The following is a 19,909-nucleotide window of genomic DNA, read 5'->3' on the forward strand; positions in this document are numbered from 1 at the left end:
AGTTTTGTCTGGTATTAGTATGGGATCCGCTGTTCCGCCCTCACACATAGATTGCATCATCTGGGCCACGCAATACATGACACAGATGACTGTGTTGTCTGGATTTCATAAGGAGATCCGCAGTTCGGCCCTCGTATACATAGCATCATCTGTGCCACGCAATGAACATGACACAGAGATGACTGTTGTCTGGATTTTGTAAGGGGATCCGCAGTTCGGCCCTCGTATACATAGCATCATCTGGGCCATACATGCACAATGGACAAGACACAGAACCAATTTTACAGTAATAAAGAACACCAATACGGATTTTAACATTTCATGTATAAAATTATTTGTTTTAATCGATTTATGCATGAGAGGCTATACATTAGTGGCATGGTCTGCACGTTATACCGCTGCTGCTAAAGGCGCAGGAAGAGATCACAGTAATTTCCACGATTACGAATAAAAATGAAACCTACAGAAGGGCAGACGACTTTTTGAATGAAAAGGTTACGTCGATTTTGACAGGCCCGGGGCTTTCCTGAGATTCTTCCACACCAGTAGAAAATTGCAGCCTCTTTACCAAAAATGTCGGCATATCTAAGCGCAAAATTTTATTTTTGCTCATTTTGTAGACTTATCATCAGGCATAAAAGATAACGCTTTCGTAAGAAGCTTGATTGGTGTGCGTTGGTTTATTGGTTTTGACTTGACCAATCAGGTAGCTTGTTACAAATAACCCGTTGTTAGAAGTTCGTGACCCTCGCTTTTGATAGATACAGGCATGATGACAAAATGTTATGGTTATACCTTTAGGCTACCATAAAACTGTTATCCCGGAGGCTGAATACTCACGAGAGAATCTCACGAGAGTTCTGATCTTGCAGCAAGGAAAAAACTTCGAGAACAGATGGGTGTTATGTACTTGTAGTTTCAGAACGTTTGGTTAACTGACACTATTACCACCGACCACCAAAGGGGCAAGTACATGTACCAAGAAACAACAGTATACAATCCCCAAGAAAATAGATATCTCATTGTGAAAAGTTGCCCGAAATTCTCAAGAAGTTGTAAGATTCACTTGAGCGACACCTATCCGGGGCCCAGCTGGATGGGGTAGGAATGCTCCCCTCCCCAAGGGTCCAAAAACGTGTTTTTCATGCGGATTTTGGCTCATTTTTAGACAAACGGAGGACCAAAGAGAAGCCAGCTACGGGCTTGCTATCGTCTGCTCAATGTTTGGCACGTTGACAATAATGATACAGGACGCAAATGATACAGTGGTGATTGTATTCGGCAATATTGTTCGATTGAAACGCAGTAAAAAAACATTTGGCAGAATCTCCAGCTAAGTTATCAATGTCGACGTGACATTCGTAAGTTTTATTGACCACTCAAAACGTGTGTTTGGCCGTTTAATATTGAAACAAAGAAAATGTGCATTCGATGTAAATATGCACGTATTTCTTGGTTCTGGTTATGTTAAGCACGACAAACACCAAGGCTGGGGAGAGCGTGGAAAGTCCCAAAGTTCCTGTTTCCGGCGACAGCAGGCTTTCGGTTTTTACAACAGGGTGTTGCAAAATCAAAGCGGCAAACATATGTTATTATGCATCTTCCAAATACGTAGGTGAGCTTTGATCAGTTACTGCTGCCAGTCAAAATAATAGTCTTGACATTATTTAAGTATGAGGCTTGAGCAAAACTTGCCGCCGGAGCGCCTTTAATTCATCGTCGCCTTTCCGAAACAAAACTTGAAACTCTCCAAGCTCCCAAATTGATGTTCCGCACAGTAACTCTCTTTTGCATGGTAACCCTGTTTCAGTATGGACGAATATATACATCATTGTACAATACATCGCAAAGTGGTTGGTGCTAGTGATAGCCTTGTGTGCAAGTCCAGGCAAAACTCTCGACAAAAGATTCGAAATATCAGACAGTCTGGTAGATGTAACACTTTTGGCCTGTTTCCCGCGTACATTTACGAAGGCCTCGACATGGCATCACATATCGGCTGCCATGGCAACGTACTCAACCCCGAAGCCTGTTATTTCATCTAATAGAACATTAAGACGCTGAGGCTGAAGATGTGTTAAAGTGAATTTAGCGCGTCAGTTTCTTTATTATGCGGCGCTGAAATTAAAGCTGCCGTAAATGAACCGTTTACCGATGACTGGATTTCACAATTTCACAATTTCACAAATTTTCGACACGAAATCTTCTAAAATTCGCCATTTTCATTAGATCCTTGGCAAACACTATCAACGGTGAAGCAGCATTAAACGCTCCTCGTTGGTCAGTTATGTTTTTTTTCTCTCCGCGATCTGTGGAGATTGTGGAGCAACTTTGGCTGGCGCTCGTGAGTAGTACTGCGGTTCAGTTTTTCAAAAGGTTTAGTGCAAAATAAATAGTGAACAGCATGCTAGTATTTAGAAAGCAATAATACAGAGACATATGAAGCAAGCGTTGCTAGACACCACCGTAGGGAAATACGCGACGCAGTTTTATAAAAATCAAAAATTTTGATATGTTTTTTTGTCCATGGAAAAGAGAGTTTACTCGGTGGCGTTTTCATTAGAAAAATTTAACCCTTTCTGCCTTACAATAATGACTTGACCGTAATATCCAACGGGAATGGGCCAAACATTCGAAATACCCCAATATGCAAAGTAAAACAATGCCAAATGATCGATGATGAAACCACCATTTACAAAAACCATTAAAAACACTATTAACAATGCGTGCTTCCAGGCCAACATTTTAAGTTGAACTACTATATACATTGTATACGTCATTTCTTCGCAGTTCAGAGCATAGCGTTTCCTACAACCAAATGTTTCCAATCATCAGTGTTCCAAAAACATACCTGACATCGAAAACCGGCAACATTTATGACACCGGCGAGTTGCATCTCTCAGAATTGCTGTTCCCTATCGAAACATGCCGCGAACAGTGAAGAGTCCCACCTTGCCAATATTACGAGCTTAACAGGCTTTCAGTAACAAACCCAGGAAATATAGACACACTGAGAGGTGTAAGACTGGTGACCATGTATAATAAGTGCTTCTGACACGGTTTCTCAAATGGTGGGGAGGCTGTCCGATAACAAAAGGTTCCCGGGGTTGTCTTATCAAACGTTGTTCTGGGTATTCTGTGCTAAAACACTGTATTTAATTCCACAGTCTGGGCTATCATATCAAGTAAAGATCTAAACAATAAAAAACACAAATTACAAACTGAAATCATATTTGTTGTTTCTATTCATAATCGCATAGCCGTATAATGTTTGTCAGCAATAAGTGGATGAAAGATTACTCCAACAAATCCTACTCGAAATGGGTGAAAACTCTACAAAACTATAAACTAAAATGAACAAATTGTTGAATAAGTTACTCACCGACCTACGCCCAGACCTATCTATTCTCTTCACTAGTAAAAAATGCTACTACAACTTTAATTATATAAACGAGTCTTGATAAATAGATGTAAGTACGACCATAACTTTGTTGGAGTAAGAAGAAAGACAACTACCCTTTTTAATGCAAATGGCGTCCCTAGCTCGTTTGCCTTTCGCCCAGCCGTGGATATAAAGCTGAATCTACTCTAGAGTGTGCGTACAAATCGACGGCTGAGTGAATGAGGCTGTTTTGACCTAATCTCCGCAATTTGACATGTGTGTTCCATTAGTAACAGGAGGCGACAGTTGATTCACAGGCTTCGTATGCGTGTAATAATGATGTTGAGGGTCTGGCTTATCCATCTGGGAATCGCCACGTGTATCAATTGTAATTCCAACCCCTTGTGAGAAGACTTACTAAGGAAACACGTTAGAGTTTCAAGGGGGATAAATCTGTCAGAGCCGGTGTAAAAGTAAAAAGTGTCCTCCCTGGAAAAAGTGTCCGGCCCTATTGTATTCTGCAATATGGTTCTATAGAGACCCTGACCGTCAATAGCTCAGAGATTGAAGCGCATAATAGAATCCTTTGTTCCCGGACATTTTATCCTAGGACATTTTAAACTTCTACACCAGGTTGAAATTGCAGTGTTATTTGGTACATGATAAGAAACAAAGCAACGCTGGAAATTCAAAGTCGCTCACGTTTCAGCATCGAAATTATGAATGCCAATGCCATCATAACAAACTGAATTTCTACCGAGTCAGAAAAGACGAAAATATCGGAAATGTTACTGATGAAAAGCTTGAATGCAGGTTCCGTGTTTTTGATGGATTTTGAACTCTCTAGACATTTGATATTTGTCCGACGTTTGAATGTCTGGTATCATTTCTGGTTCATAGCTATTACACTGACCATATTAAAAAGAGAAAGTGTCTTACCAAACTTGTAGTGACATGCACTAATATAACAATGGTAAATTAAGGCAGTTGGCCACACACTTCCCGAAGGAAAATCTTATAACTAACATACTTAGAAAACGGTTCTTTCAAGGGTGGTAAAGGCAGGCCCAGGTGGTCTTACGAGGGCGGATCGATGAGTTTTAGCAACAAGGTATTCCTTTCAAAGGGATTATCAGAGACTTTTGACAACACCTTTACTCCAAAGATGCAACGTTCATGAGCTGATCTATGTAAAATTATCCTCATGCTCCTACAATTACAGGAACTGCAGTCTGTTTAACGGAGGTCAGTACAACCTCTGAATCTGCTGTTTTTATAATGATCCGCACTCTGGAAAAATATGTATTAACAAGTATGTTGTTGAAAAAATCCAAATGTTGACAAAAATTCACAGTCAGTTATTGGCCATAATTTAGTTGCCACTCAAGGGTTAAAGGATAACGATAAAACGCCGAAATTTGAGTGAAAGCTCCCAAAGATTTATATCAACGAATGCGCAGAGACATCAGCATGATGCAACTTCCGGTTTTGCCTCAGCAGCAAAGCTGTCAAACTTATTTATCCGCCCTCGTACACTTGTTCGTTTCATAGTAAGTTTGATAAGTTGGTAAATCAGAAAACATCCCTCGTAAAATGCATCATACACCTGCAACAACGGCAGTAATGGTCTTAAATTACTACCGTTAGGCTAATCCCCCAATATAACTTATCTGCACCTCATTAAGAACTATCAGCGTTGAAATGAACCTAAGGTACTCAAAGAACTGAAAACAAACACTTGTGCACTTTAACAATAGAGTAGATAATGAAATCGGCAGGGTTATCAGGTATAAACGACGTTTTAAGAACCAATGCTTTGGAGCAATTTGACTGTTCTTTACAATACGATGTTTTCATGAAGCAAATTTTAGAACTACTGTACAGATTCTCCGTATTCGTTCAATAAACCCGAAAGCAATGAATTTGCTCATCAGAATTTACCAGAATAGTCGTCTCATCCTAAAAAAGCGGTTGTAACTAGCTTTCTAGAAATGATGAAAGTCTTCACGGTTTTCCATTATTTAAGGAATCTTTAAGTTTTGAAGAAAAAGTAAGGTATTAAATATGCCTAACTCTTTCTTCAAAATGTGTCCATACCATTAACGAGATAACATTCTCAACTTGACTTAGGATGTTTGACGGTCATGACGGTATACGAATTTGGTGATTGCACCAGATGAGTGCGGATTTATCACAACGCCTTTAATGAAAATTTTGGCATGGCTTCACATGGCTCAAAGCAAACTAAAATGACGTAAACGCAACCAAAATTCGATTATTCGTATCGTAGAAGTTTTAATGATACCATCTGGACCAGATGCGTCCTTGACTAACCATCCCATAATGTGTTGGTAATGCCGGTGTAACTGGAAAGAATGTCCCCTTGAATTGTGTCTTGACCTATTCGTCAACGTCGGATTAAGATACATGTCGCCAGTAACTGATGACCTAAGGAGTAAACCTACACAATAGATTCTGTTTTACATGGACACACTCTCTAGGGGACATAAATTCCTTCTACACCGACAACGCAATTGAAACACGACTCACAACATTTATTCATTCGGGACATTCGAGCGACATCACTTTTGGCATATTTACATGATTTGAAATTGACCCGCTTTTATGAAACGCCCTGTAGCCTGTATTTTGATCCGAGCTTAAATGAATTCACCAGAGATGCCTGGGGCGATCATCATGTTATAACCGAAACCTTGTCTGCTAGTTTCCTCGCAGTATGATCTGCGTCAATGAAGATACAGTTACACTGGCCTTATCGTATACTCATATTGACAAACTTAAAGTCTACGCCTTTTGTTTACTTTGGTGGTCGTTTCTATGAAAGTGACACGCGCCACTTCCGTGCCGGCACCAGAGAAAACTCGCCGTTTCTGGCAGATTTGCGATGATTAAAACAATACACCCACCTTGTAGTATTCTCATATGATCAACCCAGTAGAGCACACATAGTCTAAATTAACGTGCAGCGAATTGGGTTATTTAACTACGCCTCATTGGTATACAGATAACGCGCGAGCATGCAGGTATAAATGACTAATGGCGTCGCATGGCGTTAAACACAGGAATAGGGATGTAGTTAGTCCAACACTAGTTAATCTTTGAACGAACGGCGTAGCCCTTTAATATATTGTTAATTCACTAACTGATCTGTGAGATTTTTGTTTCTCTCTCAAATCTTCATATCAACTGGCCTATCTTGGTGTCTCAAAATAAACGCAATACACCTTTTTCAAACTGAATGACTTCCTTCATTAAATTGTGACAGGATTGCCACTGTTTTTATGATTGTGTGAAGTGTAATTTAGTTATTCCCTGCATCACGACCCTCGCACGCTCACCCTCCAATTATAGTGTTAACGACGACGATTTTTGACGAACTTCCCGATCCCCATGCTATACTATTAAGTATGAAAGCCCATTTACGATTCGCGCAGAAATTCATACTTCGTTCGTACTTCGTAAATTGCTGCTCGTGAGGGTTGCGAAACCTGGCTACTGTTCGAATGAAAGAAAAGCGCTTATGGCGGTAGTTCTCGGTAGTTCTCGGTAGATGGCGGGAGTTCTCGGCTCACCAAAAGGTTTGGTAATATAGCCCAACATCAGCTCTGAAGCCAAATACATGCAAATCAAACGTGGCTGACACTGTCCACTACTGAACGCGCTGATATCCTTCCAAATGGGGAGATGACAGCGACACTCTGGGCGACAGCAGCCAAGAACGTATCGCGGTGTTGCTTACCCAGCTTGTCTGGCTTAGGCAGACAATGAACAATCTACGCTTTGGCACGTAAACCAAGGATGGTAAGGAGTGGCGCGTCTGCATTAGATAAAAGCGGTGAATGAGGCGGTATCTTCGCAATGAGGGAGACAGAGATTTTAAAGAGAAGCTGTTGCGGAGCAGCGAGATCTGCCAAGACCGTCATGGTCAACGCTGTTGGGGAAGATAAAACCGTTGGTGTCATGGAACTCCGCCCAGAAACAAAGCACACAGAAATAAATTGATCAAGGAATTAACACACAGGGAGCATGTTGAGTCATGCACTATGCCCAACTAGGTGTCAGCGATATTCAATCTAGCCCACCGTGACCATGCGTCTGCGCCGACTGCATGACGAGGGCGCAGTGATGTAGACACCTTTGGGGCCAAAATGGACTCAAACTGGTCGATGGCCTCATTGACATTCCCTCTCCTAACCTTTGAAATCCTCCAGCAACTAGCTGGTGATTATACCACTGGAATAGGCCAATGAAATCGGCATTGGACAAATTAGGATGATTACGTTTTGTAGTTCGCCACTAGTTTTGATGGACTGCCACCCTAAACTACTTGGCCGGACTTTATGGATACCTCTTCAATCCTGTGGGAAAACGTCTTCTATGTTTATCGATCTATGCCGGCCGTGTTATCACCTTTCTTGCCGAGACCCCCGAAGGCAATCTTTCTTAAGAACACGAAGAAAGCAAATGGAGTAGCGGCATATTGCTGCTATGTTTTATCAGCCACTACCAGCCAGAGATTAGACTCTCTGGGAGAATGAACGCGAGGTATCGCGAGGGAAACACGCCGGCTGCTGCTCAAATGAGCTTCGATTCGGCCAAGAGATAAACGCGAGATTACATCTCTAGCCACACTTCTGTCGTGTTTGAAGAATGTTGCCTGTATTTGCAGCTAAAAGAACGAAGTACCACAAATTCTTACACTTCGGCCGGATGGGAACTCATCCTGAACCTCATGGTCTTAAACTGCCTTTAATTGAAGGCAATTTTAATATCTCAATGAGATGCAAAACCTTGGTGGTCAAGATGTGGGAACTGGGAACCACTCAAAATATGTAGTATTGGATCACCTGTACCTAGGGCTAAAAGAGCCAAGTCAAACATCCGCTCTACTAAATTCCAGGTGCAGCACATGTTTTCTTTCTGTGTGTGTTAAGTCAAATTGTTCATAGACAAGGTGGCAGCACGTGGCTCATATTTCAGTTAATTATTACATACGCTGGTCACTCCAAGGAGAAGCTTAGCTGGATTTCGCTGGGGCAGCTTAAGAACATACATGTATTTCAGTATTGTACATTCATGATAGAGCCTCCAAGTGGCGTCGATTCAAAACCCCAAACGCTGTCGAAGGGAACACCACCAGATGCTAAACAGCCTAATTTGCGCGCATCACTGCAAATACAAAAGTGAGTCTGCAGTCAGGAAGAATGGGTTAATTTCAGAGCAATGCCATCAATTAAAGACTGTCAATCAATTCACATAACACGCGTCTTGGTTTGCTACATTAGACACTGCATGAATTGACAATAAATCGATCATAAAACGCTGAATTTGCAGCGTGCTGTGCTGGTGCATTCGTATACCAAACGATACACTACAATGTAGATTTCATGTATCAATAAATGCACGCGGTGAAATATACAGGCGCGCACATGTATTGATTATTCTAACGCGCAACAATCTTGAGTTGAAAGAAATCGGTGAAGTATGCGGGCGCCCGGCATGTGTTTCTTGCCATAGGATGACCTGAATAACTTCCATGAAAATCGGCAATTGGCATCTGCCAGATCATAATCCTTTGAATGCATAGTACACGGCCAATGATACATGCAAACTGTGAATACCACACGGCATGGCGGATTCTTTACATTGCGTTTACCTATGAAAACGTTATTTTTTGTTTGTGTATTCAGCATGCTCAGTATGACATCCAAAGTAATAAAAATGGCAATAAAAATGAAACGGCATTTGATAATTCACAAGAGAAATGACGCTGAGTAAGACTGAGAATGTAATATTTTTGAGATGGCGGTATGTGTTTTTCGAGAGTTAGCCAAAAAATAGCATCAAAATCATCTACATTTGAAATCAAGAAAGATGAATCAAAGTTTGATACAAAAGAGCGTTCAAGTTATGACTAAAAGGATTTTAGAAGTCAAATTCGTTCTTGGCAAAGAAAGCTGGGACCTTTACAAGCAGAAACGAAACCAACTCCACAAGGTCAAGGACGCTGCAGTAGACGCGCTGCACGCCAATGCTCATCTTGAGAGTCGATCGTGTGTGCACAGCCCTTTGTATGCATGACCAAATTATCGGATCGAAACTAGAAATTTGAGAATTTAAGCTAGAAATCGAAAGCTTTGCCACTGTTAAGTCAAACCCTACACCATATTGAGACACGGTAGCCTTTGTTTGTCAGCCGCACACGTCTTAAGTGTATGACTAATGTTTGCGCCATTAGTGACAAGAGACGTGCTAGCATCTACTCAAACACGCCAAACGTCCCCAGCAGACGTTACGCGACACACAATTCAAGACACCGCGCCATTCAAATGACATGCTTTCCAATGTTGGCACTCGGAAAAGACTGCTTCAGCGCGAGTGACATAATTGTCATGCCGGCTGTTATGGACATGTCCACATCAAATTTATCCGGCTCAAGGCCTCGTGGAAATTATTGGCAAGGTTTCATCCAAATAACGCGAGGCTTTGAGTGCATTATCGACAAGATATCAGGAGGGATAACTGGCAATGTCATGATGAGGTCCTTAAGCTCTTCCTGGCTTTCAAAACCGCAACAGCTTGCTTGCCGCATCAGGAACAAATATAAAGTTTGGTCAGAGGAGCAATACCAGAGAGATATGTAACTTTCTAGTCAACCCTCTTCTTACAGTACAATTTCAATGTCACTTGATGGCTGGAGTCTGAAGATCACGGTTCCTGACTTGTACACTCTTCGAGGTATTGCAATCTGGAAGATTAGGGACCCAAAAAGGATATCTGGTCAAATGTTTTTTGATAGGTGTTGAAATTTACAGGCAAGAACAGTTGCTTGCTATAGCCGAACCACGTAAATGACTAACAGAACAAAATAAAAGATTTGGGAAGATAAAGAGATAACAGACTTCTCATCCTCTGCCTCTTGCTACAGCACAAGACAGGATGCCACTTGATGGCTCGATCCTGAAGGTCATGCTTCCCTGTGTTCTTTAGGGTGGAAAATTTGCAAGGCAGCAATATTTGTCCAACATAGCTGTAGAGGAATCCAAGGACCAAATTCCAGGTTTTTGAAGAGAGAACAGGCAACTCGATCAGACCTTTGTGTTACATGATTTGTGAATGTCACCAAGTCTCGCGCCAGCCTGATGGGCTTGATCCTATCTGTCTGTTTACATGGATGAATTCTCAACAGCTACAGCTGCTGCTAGACAGAACACTCTACGCAACACAAGAGTTGAGTAGGTAAGAAGATTATTCATTTACAGCGTCCCAAGCGACTGACAGAGGAAGGTCACATTCAGCCATGAGACGTGACCTTGGATTAATCACATTTCTCTAATAATCCGAGCCGTGACGAATAATCCGTAACCCACGGGTAAAAGAAAGCTATGGTGGAGAACACACCGTTTATGACCTTCAGCTGTTGGGTGGTCATTCAATAGAGAAGGGGACCGCTGGGTGGCAGTCATGTCTCCGCTGCTTCCACAGAAAATCGGTTACGCTCTTGGAGTTCGACGACCAGAACGTACCCAAAACACAACAAGTTCTGTGCACAGAACAAGATACATGTACACGTGGTAGCAATTAACTTAACATACCGTACTGGTAATGTAAACTATATGTGGAATTTCATCTAAATGTCAGCCAGCAATTAAATGATCAGGCGCGGCACACAGAGCTTTTACTTCTCGGCAACTTACTGCCTAAGAACAGCAGGGGATCGCCTTGGTTTTGTAAGATCCAGATCCCGCAACTTGAACCGCGAGCCCCGCACGTGACAGACCAACGAATATTGCAAAACAATTACTTTCATCAAGAATTGTTCATGGACCTGCCAAAGAAATGAAACCAACGACACTGATGGAAGCTGGGGTCCTATCTTCCTCATTATCCATTGATGTGTTATGTTTTCGCGCCAGCTTTCAATCAATATCAGCGCAATTATAATATAATCAATGCTAAGAGCGGCGGATCGAATATCTCTGCGAAATGCTGTCACTATATCGATACTCATTATGGAAGATTAGTTAGGGCTAAGCAGAGTTTAGTCGCTGGAGCGGCCATTAGTACAGCCAGGCTAGGGAGTGTCTGTGAGACTGACACGTCAGACCGGGGTGAAATTTCGTTCCGAGCTTGGGGATTTCATGGGTGCTACTATATGATTTGTTACGTGTCAGCAACATGGCTTGTTTCTCCTTGGATCCATGAAACGATAAAATTTCTTCACAGTTTTAGAATATTTAAGGTGGTGAAACTGTATATAAAACTTATATTCATTGCTTATTTACACAATTAGAAATTTTCAAATTGGATTCCAAGTTTTAAATTTTTAAACGAAAGGATTAGGTCATTACAGGGTTAACGAAATAAGCTGACCATCCTGCACAAATGAAAAATGACACCGCATCGTTGGCGTTCATAGATTAAGGGTGAGCGTGGGCAAATCGCATTTGATTTTTTTCATAACGTTGCATTTGTATGTTGTTATCCATCCCGATAGAATAACAGGCCATGATGCGATGAGTCAACGCCACGAGGCTAAACTAGCAGACTCGGCTTTGATCCGATAAAAACATGATGCGCGCATAACAGTCAAACTGCGAAAAATCAATAACAAGTTTAAAATAACAAATCCTAATCGATATTACCAATAGGGAACTGTGATATTATGCATTTTCTGAGGATACACTTTCAGTATACCGGGTTTGAAGCAGCCATGCCAATAATAGTTATTAGTAGTCGCTTCATCAGGCTTAGATAAAACTGCAACCTGCTCAATAACACATTTTCATAACAGACATTTTAGAAAATAAACATTTCTTCTTTAAAATGACGCTATGAAACTGTACAAGTGGGGTATAAGGATACTAAACAAATGATAGCGTAAAACAGCACGCTTGTATCTACATGGAAGTCACTTTGCACGGAAAACACACATACCTAGACTTGTCACATTCTCCGTAGGACGGGTCATTGCAGCTGACGATGGAACCTTTCTAAAGACGGCGAAAGCTCTTCCATCCCGCGGAGATTTAGCTAACTCTACCAAAATATACACAGCACAAACCAAAGGTATTGGTGTTTCACCTAAACAGTAACATTATTTCCAAACGATGTTTCTCAAACCAGGCAATAAAGAGAGGTTGTGAAAGCCACTCTATACGTTCACGTACGCGTACATGTAGCATCACTAATCCAATGTGTAAAGGACTCGCAATCGAAACACGAGCTTCAAGACTGACCTCTGGTGATAACCGCATTTCGTCATGCAGCCATCACTAAGGGAATTCCCATTTCCACACACGTACATGTAAACGTACACATTAGACTCTCTAAACCCCACTAATTTCATGTCCAGGAAGTTGGTCCTTGCCTTCGGCTATGTGCAATTACTTAGCAATCCTTATTCAACAGATCCAAAATTCATGCTTTTCAGATTTGAATACTTTTGATGATTTGATTTCATTTGCATAAATAGAGGTCATTGTGAAAGGAATGGTTTTAATGCGCTTGACACGTTATGTACTTTTCGTGAATATCCTGATCGAGAAAGGGAAGCTAATGACGAAGAACTCATCACGAGGCGGATAAAAACTTCATGGACAAAGAAGAAATGTTTCTTGACAAAGAAGCAGGGTGGGCTCATGAAATTTAAAGAGCTAAAAATAAACGCACCAGTTCCTTTTCATCTCGCGTGGAAATACATTGTACAACGGGTCACACTTTTAGATAGGTTCAGAATTCAGAATTTGTATTCAAACGTAAAGACAAACGTATCAATTACTGCAATGTATGATAACTTACGTAGCGAGTTTCGCCAGGTTTCTTACTGACAACTTACTATCACTAGTGGAAGGCTATTTCCAACTTATTAACGGTATCTCTAACTTTTTTTGATTTATCCGACATTTCTCCGACATTGTCCGAATTTTCTCCGACTTTGTCCATTAGGTCGGATTTCCATGAAACATGTGAAAATGTAGCTCTTCCCAAAGTAGGCCATTAAAGATCAAAGGCCTCAATTCAGTGAATGGGGTTAATGAGGTGTGATGCAAACACCCAAAGTTACCCTAAGTGTGGCTACTAATTAGCTCCTCTCCTTGGACCCACTGCATGTCACACATGAGTGCATCTGGGTTGCACCACTCCATGTTTGAGCAGGGGAGATTTATGAAAATAGGCTTATTTTGATAGCATAAAGAAAAACAAAGCCTCATATGCATTAAAGATATTTTTGACGTACTGAACTGAGTAATTTGCGAAATATTTACAGTATCTATCTGCATGATACAGACCAATACCTACATGTTTGCTGAATACCAAAAACAATTGTTTGAATTTAAAAAAATCTTGAATTGTTCACCATGCTCAAATCCATTCGCAAAATAGATTCTATAAATAATTTCACTTCCAGTTCAGAAATAATGTAATTTCCTGCATGATTTGATGAAATAAAATACATAACATTCAATTGCAAAACATTCAATTTTTAGCCATTAATTTGGGAAGACCTAGTTTTTTTCACAAGCTTTATGGAAATCCGACCTTTTGGACAAAGTAGGAAAATGTCAGAGAAATGTCGGATAAATCAGGAAAAAGTTAGAGAAACCGTTAAAAGGTCGGAAAAAGCCTCCCACTAGTGTATATACGTATTTTTCTAACTTACGTACATGTAGCGAGTTCGCAATCGCTTGGGTATAACGAAATTCGTATCAATTTTACGAATCACGTATCGTAATATGTGACGCGGCCATAGCAAAATCTAAACGCAATCGTGTTACGATGTGAAATTTATACCTGTCGAAACTCCCTACTGATGTGTTTGCGTCTACGTATATTTTGTGAATATTGATGTTCGGATTATCCAAACCAACCTCTTCTTGGTAAGAAACCACTTATCAGAACCATGGTTAATTTTACTTTTAAATTTTTGGTTGATTCGAAGAAACGGTTGAAAATTTAACGAAAGGAGTATCAATCCGGCAGTTCTTGATAGCAAAATATTTCCCCAATTTTGTTTTTTTATAAAATTGAAAACTGAATACCGCATATGCTCTAAATAACCCCGCGAAATGAAAAAAGAACTGGTTAAGCCAATACCCCGACCAATACAATGACCAAGTTTCAAACTTCTAAAAAAATATCCCTCAAAGCAAGCTTTGTTTCACTGGCTTTCATTGTCTTTTCTCTTCCAATAAACCCTGTACGTTATTATTCTATTATTATGTGACTCAGCCCATGAAATAATCTCGTCAATGCTATCAGATGACACGTGTTTGCTTTGCACGTAAACCATACTGTTGAACACAGTGTACAGAGCGCCCCAGGCCAGGCTATTTTGCTGAGAAAGTGAATGCCAATTTGACCAAATGGCATGTATTCCAAGTGACAACCGTCCATAAAGAATGTCACGTTCAAATATTCAAGTCTACATCCAATGTAAGTCTCGTTGTCAAGTTTGATTTATCCTCAAAGTAACACATGTGCAATTCAGTTCCATTATAAATACACGTACATACGTTGCCATGAAGAACAGGTTCAAATAGCATTCGACCACAGGAGCCCTTCATCGAGGCCAGTATTGAATTTGAATACCGCTGTGGTGTTGACGACACCATATGTACTACCATTTTTATGCCACACTCAAAATCACTAGCAAGATTGTCCTTAAGACTTGACGTTCTTCCTGTGACATCAAACAGCCTGTTCTCACATGTATATATGAAGCCAGCAATGAGTCACTCTGTAAAGTGTGGTCCCACGCCAATAGAGGGAACATTATATTGTGAACATGATTGTTGTTTTCTTATTGCCATGGTTAAACCAAAGAAGGATACTAAGTACCCGTTCTTCATAAACCTAAATTCATTCACTATCTCATATTTGATTAAAATATCACTGTCTTGGTTGATAAAGTACCGCGCCAAGTGCCTGAGCTTCATCCTAGTACCACGCATTATCTACATTTATACAACTATATGTACATCTTTACATAAAATTAGTACATAACATTATCTCAAACTTAAGTTTGAGTTATTTACACACATTGCCGTTCCTACATAGCATCATATATATAACAAATATATACATAGACTGGAACCTTACCCACCGATGGCGAATGACATACAGTAATTGTTAAAACAGTTTCTGGTCAACGTGACTGTATAATGGTACACAATTATACGTACAGAGGGCGCTAGCATAGCAAGAATACCAGCGCCGTCACATTTTTTGTGTATTAGACATCACTACAAACATATACCTGTACATAAAACATTTAGCTCACTTTATGAATTTACGCTTTGTTCAATAGATTTATGGAGTGAGTGTCACCTTCACCCGGCACCATCACCAGGGATAGGATACGAACATAGTCTCAACTTTTAAGGACCACCTTCTACTCTCAATGCAAACGATTTTGCCGACTATCAGCTAAAACCTTTGCACCACTCGTCCCCAGTTGTTTGAAGGGGGTAGAGGCCAGGCAGGGGAGGAGCGATGACAAAGCCTTGGGATCAAGATGGACAGTATCAGATGCTCCCCGAAAGTCTAAACTACACCCAAACTTACCCATTGATGATACAGATGACAGTCACAATCTTTAATGACACTTACCATCTGCAGGTACTTAGCACCGAAAACACCACCCCCCTTTTGGTGTGATAATCCAGAACCGGGGTTTCGCCTGGTGTAACAGCCACTATACAAAACCCAAATATTACAAATTCACAAATATAGCGGTACACAAATTGATGACGGTGCCATTGCTTTTGTCGTAACAGTTAAAGTGATCTCCTCCAGGTCGCTGTCTATTTTCACGAGCAGATCACTGTATGTAACTGTACCGTCACACAAAATCCATTGGTCTGTAACTCGTCTAAACCTTTATATATACAGGGTACGCCAGAGTATTTATCCAACCTTTTTATCCAATTCGAGTCGATTATGCAAAAACAGCACATTTCGTACCTGTTCCAGAGATTCACATCCTGATTATTCGCATGAGGTAAACTTTCCATAATCCCCGAATAACCCAAACATGGCCTTATTCCAGCAGCATCCTATATCACAATACAAAACATTCGGTGACATTTCTAACCTTTTAATTAATTCATTTACCAGTTACGTATATATCCTTCAGAATGTTTTATCTAGATAACCAAATAGCGGTTATAGGTGTATCTACATCGAATACGAACTTGGCTACATTCGATTCCTTCATACGCACTAGGTTGTTCTGCTATTTGGCTGTCATAACAATCGGCTTAATCCTTAATCGGCGTAATCCGTAATCCATCTAATCCACCTGTTGCTCCTCTAAGCCAGGTCCAGATCTATCTCCAGATCCAGATTTAGCAGATGGTTCAGTGGCAACCAATCAGGGGCCAAGAGCATAATGTTAGCTCAACTTGGCACATACACCTTGTTTTCTGTGCCTATTCCTACATCAACTGATAAAACTATTTGGTATACCACTGTTCTCATATTCAAGACCATCCAATACCATTCATGTTGTAACCAGGTCTTAACTTCTGCAAATAATCCTTTCCGTGCAACAATCTGTTTCCCACATCAAATCTATTTTTAATTTAGGCTTCCCTCACTGCCTCGTTCCGTCTCAGAGATTTTTATCTTGCAACATCACTAAGATGGGGACTCTGATTCTGATCAATTGAACGTGGACATGTTTCGGCAACTCTTTCAGTCAATGGCCGGCAACTGATTAGGACTGTTTTCACTGGGGTTTCTCTTGACATGGGTTACTGACAATTCCCGACGCGTGAATGAGCTCGGCTAAAACCCAAGCAGGGTTGGTCCACAATCACACGGTAGTAATGTCTCTGATATCATCACTGGTATGCTATAACGTTGCTTCACCGTCCGCAAGCGGGGCACCATTGCCTAATCGTACGGATGTTTCACCTTGGACATTGCAACGCACTATGCTTTCTGCTGGCGGTAACGGACGGGTACTCTCCCGCCGGGAGGGTGGATTTAAGAAGCTTTCTCGCCTGGAATTAGCCTGGTTGCTCTCCCGCCGGATACTGTCTCTGAGCGGCAGAGGACCACCGTATTGGTCCACATAACTGTCTGAACGGACCTTTCTATTCAAACCCCTGCATCGGAATAACAGAATCTCCTTGAACGGTTTTCGGAAATCTCTGTTAAACTTCGCGTAGATGATGGGGTTGAGGAAGGAATTTAGAAAGCCGAGCCACATGAAGAATGCTTCTAACCAGTGTGGCGGGTTGATTTTAAATGGTTTACAAAGAGCGCATATAAAAAATGGAAGCCAGCACAAAGTAAACCCACCCATGATGACGCCAAGTGTCCTCGTTGCCTTCGATTCACCGCCTCCTTTACTATTGTTTCTGCTCTGGCGATGTCCGAACTTTTTTAATTGAAATTTGGACTTGGTATTCTTTTTCGGCAACATTTCCCGTTTGCTGTCGTCTTGGGAATCTTTCGAGCATCGTTTCGCAGACCCATTTGGAAAATTGTGATTCTCTTCGTTGCTATCACGCTTTAGTGCGGATATAGGTGGGATGTGCCAGTTTCCTGGTCCGCCGGACCCTCCGCTTGGCCGATCCGCCGGCCGCCCAGCGGGGTGAGAACTGGCTCCACTCTTCGATAGTCTTTTCGAGATTAGAAAAATTCGGCCATAAACCACGATCATCACAGTTAAAGGGACATAGAAGGCACCAATCGTTGCATAGATTTGGTATCCGAGTTCGTTGCTGACACCACACCTTCCATCGATGTATTCTTGTTTCCAGCCAATTAGCGGCGGAATACTTATCAGCGCAGAGGACACCCAGGCCACTGTAATCATCAGCGCCATTAACTTTGGGGTCCGTTTGATCATGTAGGTAAACGGTCGGGTGATGACAAAATACCGATCTATACTGATCATGCACAGGTTGAGGATGGACGCCGTACACAGCATGACGTCCAGAGATGTCCATAGGTCACAGACTGTCTCTCCCAATGTCCACACTTGGCGGAGTTCATACATGGCAGCGAAGGGCATGTCTAATACGGCGACAGATAAGTCAGAGACGGCTAGGGACACGATAAGAATATTGGAGGGCGTACGTAATTTCTTCACAAGGCCTACAGCGAGGATTACCAGCGTGTTACCGATGATGGTGCCTCCGATAATCACTGATAATATGATACCGATGATGGCTTGTTGCCAGACCGTGTAGTGCAGACCCGTCGGTTCGTCCGTCGTGTTAGTCCAGTTTGAGAAGTTTGAGTCGAAGTCGAAGTCGAAGGAGAGATTCCCGAGGTCGTCCCCCGTTGAGGAGAGAAAGGGAGGAGAGGTGGCCGGCGGACTGCCCAGCACCTGGTAACCCCCTCCTCCACCCGAAGTCGTCGTCAGATTCATCGCGCTATGGACTCAGTGCATCCCAGTCCGAGTGGCGAGACAACCTGGAAGTAGAAAGCAGAAGAACATAGTTAGTGTAGGCATCAAAGATAGTGAATAAAGAGAATCGTGGCTTGCTTTTGAATTCAATAATGGGGAAGATCAGGGTCGGGTTTTTCAAAGTTCGCTGGCGGCGGGTTACGAAAGTCCAAAGTTATTGGTATCTGTAATTGGAATTACCTGAAGGAAAAACTTTAGAGAAACCAAACACAAAGTTAGGTCATTTAATGAGCAACCGTTTCTGCAATGGAAAGAAATTTCGGATTACGGGCGTAACCAATAGGTCATGATCATCGACGAAGAATATGCAAGCAAAATATAAACCTGTTTTGCACGATGACAAGGCAGCCGCATGCATCCCATTGTCGGATGAATGAAAATTTATATCGTAGTTGATATCAGACTTTAACTTTAAACGATCGGTATAATTTCGCATCTTCTAGCTTAGTTTCACCTTCACGTGCATAAGCGGTCTAAGGACTTACACAGAGGAGGAGACCAAAAATTGCAAGGGCAATCCCCAATGAGTTTTGTAAAACGTATTTCAGCCCTCAACAATCTTTGCCAAAAGCTTTCGCATCTCCAGACAAGCCCGGACGGGGACAGCGGTGACACGGAGTCAATTGCTATATATGCCAATGTTTTATGTCCGAGAACCTTGAAATGGTAACTTTAAAAGTGACATAAATTAGCTTCATCAGCAGCCTCATTTAAAAATCGTTTCTAAAATCACCGTCATTCTTGTGACAATGGTCTTATTCAGTCTTATCTTATCCTTTTCAATCAACGCGTCGTAATATTCAATATCACAGCATCGAGCTATGAATGCAATCCATTTGGATTACGCATCTGTCATCTCTGGAATCCGTGGGAATCATCTAAGCATGCGTTATCAATTCATTTTTATTTCGCACAATCGTGAAACAGCCAGTTTTTCAGACATCCTGCCATGGACATCCCGGAGTCGTGTCAATAAAATGTGGTGCATTACTAAGATGCGCGCAGAATATACCCAACCGGTAAGTTGTGGCAATAATTTGTCAGAAGCAAACAATTGTTGTTGGGAAATACAAGTTATT

The 19,909-nt window shown here is 41.5% G+C and overlaps 1 protein-coding gene across 4 annotated transcripts in view; it reads right to left on the reverse strand.

Moving 5' to 3' along the window:
• Positions 1-309: 309 nt before the first annotated feature.
• Positions 310-19,909, reverse strand: part of LOC135489502 (5-hydroxytryptamine receptor 1A-like) — a 169,720-nt gene continuing 150,120 nt past the window's right edge. For all 4 annotated transcript variants that reach the window (XM_064774881.1, XM_064774882.1, XM_064774883.1 and 1 more), the window contains one exon: positions 310-18,835. In XM_064774881.1, coding sequence (XP_064630951.1) covers positions 17,262-18,791 — 1,530 coding nt within the window. In that variant the 5' untranslated portion in view covers positions 18,792-18,835 and the 3' untranslated portion in view covers positions 310-17,261. The remainder of the gene's footprint in view (positions 18,836-19,909) is intronic.

The sequence above is a fragment of the Lineus longissimus genome, chromosome 6 (genome assembly GCF_910592395.1).
Source record: "Lineus longissimus chromosome 6, tnLinLong1.2, whole genome shotgun sequence".
Classification (NCBI taxonomy): domain Eukaryota; kingdom Metazoa; phylum Nemertea; class Pilidiophora; order Heteronemertea; family Lineidae; genus Lineus; species Lineus longissimus.